This window comes from Etheostoma spectabile, chromosome 15 (assembly GCF_008692095.1).
Source record: "Etheostoma spectabile isolate EspeVRDwgs_2016 chromosome 15, UIUC_Espe_1.0, whole genome shotgun sequence".
NCBI lineage: Eukaryota > Metazoa > Chordata > Actinopteri > Perciformes > Percidae > Etheostoma > Etheostoma spectabile.
Window position 1 is genome coordinate 10482296 of NC_045747.1, and position 3906 is coordinate 10486201.

General features: G+C 42.5%; 1 protein-coding gene across 2 annotated transcripts in view; it reads left to right on the forward strand.

Annotated features, from left to right (window-relative positions):
- Nucleotides 1–3906, forward strand: part of sdk2a (sidekick cell adhesion molecule 2a) — an 87158-nt gene that overhangs the window by 66688 nt on the left and 16564 nt on the right. For both annotated transcript variants that reach the window (XM_032537158.1, XM_032537159.1), the window contains exons 18-24: nucleotides 826–941; nucleotides 1140–1335; nucleotides 1425–1523; nucleotides 1643–1834; nucleotides 2020–2141; nucleotides 2274–2383; nucleotides 2604–2754. In XM_032537158.1, the coding sequence (XP_032393049.1) occupies nucleotides 826–941; nucleotides 1140–1335; nucleotides 1425–1523; nucleotides 1643–1834; nucleotides 2020–2141; nucleotides 2274–2383; nucleotides 2604–2754 (986 nt within the window). The remainder of the gene's footprint in view (nucleotides 1–825; nucleotides 942–1139; nucleotides 1336–1424; nucleotides 1524–1642; nucleotides 1835–2019; nucleotides 2142–2273; nucleotides 2384–2603; nucleotides 2755–3906) is intronic.

Below are 3906 nucleotides of genomic sequence, written 5' to 3' on the forward strand. Positions count from 1 at the left end.
GTGTGTGTGTGTGTGTGTGTGTGAGTGTGTGTGTGTGTGTGTGAAATGCTATAAAATCTATAGAGATGATGGAGTCGACCTCTCACTCACAATATCGTTAAAACCTTGGAAATTGCCTGATCAATCAATACATTAATAAACCGGTCCAAATCAGACTATGATGCATCTGCAAATAAAGAAATGTACTTTAATACCTTAATAAAAAAAGATTTTTTTTGCCGTTTAATCAGCAAAACTTTGAAACCTGGAAGATTTTTATTTTATTTCCATGTCTCTTCCCCTGCAAAAAAATAGATAATAATTTCATCATCCAAGTCAGTGTTGGTGAAACACGAACACAGTGAACAAGGCACTCATGTTGTTTAGCTCAGCTTGTATTAATTGGATGTTTCTGTCACTCACTCCATTAAAGGCTCAAGAGCCGATCATGATGAGCATTTAAATACACCCAAAACCAAATTGCGGATAGCATGGGCATATGAGGACCAATTCTGGCCAATCAGCTTCATTAATGTTGGACTCCTCGACTGTTTTCTGGTATTACATCAGAATCGCATGCTCGCTTCAAACAAATTGCTGCAGGGTTAACCTGGAAGCTGCCTGAGGCAACCGCTCTTACACCCGGTTTGATTGGCATGTTCTTACTTCCCCAAATGAGCCAAAATAAAATGCTTTAGCCTGATTCTCACGCTCTAAACGAGGCTAGTCTAAAAGTGCCTCTTGTACATTTTCATTTTTTCCCTTCCTTATCTCATTACCATTCCCCCTCCCTCTTCCTCTCTCAACCTCTCTGTCTTCTTGTTTTTTCTCCCTCCTCTGGAACAGTGCCCACTGTGCCACCAGGAAATGTACAAGCCGAAGCTGTCAACTCCACCACTGTGCGTTTTACCTGGAGTGCCCCGAGCCCTCAGTTTATCAATGGAATCAACCAGGGATATAAGGTGAGCCCCTTTATGTCAACTGGTGCACTCTAGTGGTCAGAGCTAGCTAAAGGAGCACTGTCCGCACAATCTCCTTACGTTATTTGAAAGCTTAATTTTCTCAATAGATCATGATCTTAAAAAGATGTAAATAGTATGTATTTGACTTTATACTTTATTAAATGTTTACTAAAGTACATTAACACCCATCATTTACAGCTGTTGGCCTGGGAAGTCAATCGTGCAAACGAGGTCAGTGTTGTGACCGTGCGGCCCAACTTCCAGGACAGTGTTCATGTTGGTTACATCTCCGGCCTGAAAAAGTTCACAGAATACTACTCATCAGTGTTGTGCTTCACTACCCCTGGAGATGGCCCGCGCAGCCCGCCTCAGCGGTTACGCACACATGAGGACAGTAAGTTTTCCCATTCAGGATATAGTTTTTGCCGATAGTTACATGTTGCTCTGTTTGTTTATTTCCTGTTTTTGTTTTTATTTTTACAGCCCCTGGTGCTGTGGGACACCTTAGCTTTACTGACATCTTGGACACCTCATTAAAAGTCAGCTGGAAGGAGCCACAAGAGAAAAACGGTCTTCTCACAGGTAACCATTAAAGATAGCTGTGTAAAGTTAACATGTCTTCTTTGCTTCTCTAAATGTATGATTCAAAAACCTCTGTTTACTGTGAACACTGCATAACACTATTTGGATTTGGCCTCCAGGCTATCGTATCTCTTGGGAGGAGTTCAACAGGACCAATACTCGTGTGACCCATTACTTGCCCAACCTAACTCAGGAGTACAAGGTGACAGGGCTCACTGCTCTCACCACTTACACCATCCAGGTAGCAGCCATGACCTCGAAGGGCCAGGGCCTGCTCTCCGCCTCCACTATTTCCTCCGGTGTACCACCAGGTGATTGTTCAGATGAATAGATTAACTGTTTGACTTTAAGTTGATAATGTAAAAGTACTTCAATTATCCACTGAAAGGGCCACAATCACTTACTGTGACTCAACGGATTTCTATTCAGCTTTTTTTTAAAGCAGTGATATTCGGAAATTGATTTTAATCTGTCCTTCCTTCATTCTCCTCCACAGAGTTGCCCGGCCCTCCAACCAACTTAGCTATCTCCAACATCGGCCCTCGCTCTGTCACCCTGCAGTTCAAACCTGGTTACGATGGCAAGACATCCATTTCCCGTTGGCACGTTGAAGCCCAGGTAAGATGCTTAATATCTATTTTACAGTTTTTGTTTGATATCTTTGTATCAGTGTACAGGTATTATGATAACAAGTGGCGTGTTTAATTTGTTCTGCTGCTGACATCACCCCATTCTCTGTGTGCATTTCAGATTGGCATAATTGGAGAGAATGAAGAGTGGCTTATGGTTCATCAGCTGGCTAATGAACCTGATGCTAGATCACTGGAGGTCCTAGACCTGAACCCCTATACTTTCTACAGGTGAGCACACAAAGGGAAGCTGTGGCTCAGGAGGTAGAGTGCTTGTCCACCGATCGGTGGTTCGATCCCTGGCCCCTGCAAGTGTCTTGAGAGTGTCCCAAGATACTGAACCCTAAATTGGTCCTGATGTGCCATCATTGAAGAAAAGTACATTAATTTTATCTGTTGAGAATTTACTGTAAAGCATGATTTATCCATCAGCTGTTTTCCTCTGCCACAGGTTCCGAATGCGACAGGTAAACATTGTGGGCACCAGTCCTCCCAGTCAGCCCTCCAGAAAGATTGAGACCCTGCAGGCCCCTCCAGACATCTCCCCCACCAATGTCACCCTGCGCACAGCCAGTGAGACCAGCCTGTGGCTTCGCTGGGTGGTAAGTTGTCACAACTCATTGCACATTAGGTCTTTTGTATATGAATTAAGTGGAGTTTTAGTAGATTATTATTAGATTTAGATATGAACGTCTAGGTTTTTCCTATTCAGACTATGCTGAATGCCTTCACATGCACATAAGCTATTTGAAATTGCTGCCTTTTTTCTTTTGTGTGCTCTCGTTGGTGGAAAATCATGTTGGGACTGAATTGGCAAAATGCCCTTGGGATATTAATTGGATACAACATTGAAGATAAGCTTTTTTAAATCAGATTTAGGCAATTTCAATTTGCCTATCCAAATCACACAAAAAAATCCAATTTCCCCTGTATTTAAAAGTCTGACATTAAATGATGACTTTCTCCTTGACAGTTGGCTTCATCTCAACTGACGCACCCCCCCCTCACACTCCCACCCATCCCACCCCCAATTTAGAATTCTGCACACTCCATTGGGTCTTCATTGTGTACATATTTGGTTTTGGTTCCTGAAATGTTGGCTTTTTCTTTGCATTTGTTTTTGTACATTTTGGGGTAGAGATATGATGAATACAGGCCATGGCACTGATGATGTTTTTACACACTCTGATTGTTGCTGCTTCCTGTGTCAGCATTTGGCCCGTGTATTCTTTGCCACATCTGTCCATTATCATCACTGTGCGTGCTTGAGCAGTGCCAGGCAGTGAGAGGACACAGAGGCGAGATACCGCAGCTCCTGTAGGATTATAAAGAAGGCTTGTCACCTGGATTTACCGGTAGATGGGTGTCAGCTGTGCAATATGACTTTTTAAATGAACAACAAAGCTCAATGATTGTGACCCTTTTCAAAAGATGTGTGTTAAACTGTCATACCCTTTGAGGTCATGGCCGTGGAAATCTTAATCAAGACCACATTAATTTCAAGCACTTTGGTAAGCCCAGTACATATTTAGATAGGTATGTTCACGTATCATGCTCACTGTGTGCATGTGTCAGTGCAAGATATACTGCATAGAACAAAGGATGGTCTAGTTTTAGATTCCTACTGGCTGAGTGACTTTTGGTGATTGCAAACACCCTGAAAGCACGACAGTTAATTTCAATATTAATGAGGTCCTCAAACCTGTAGCTAAGCCTTTTAAGAGCTACAGTACATTGCCTTATATTATTATTGA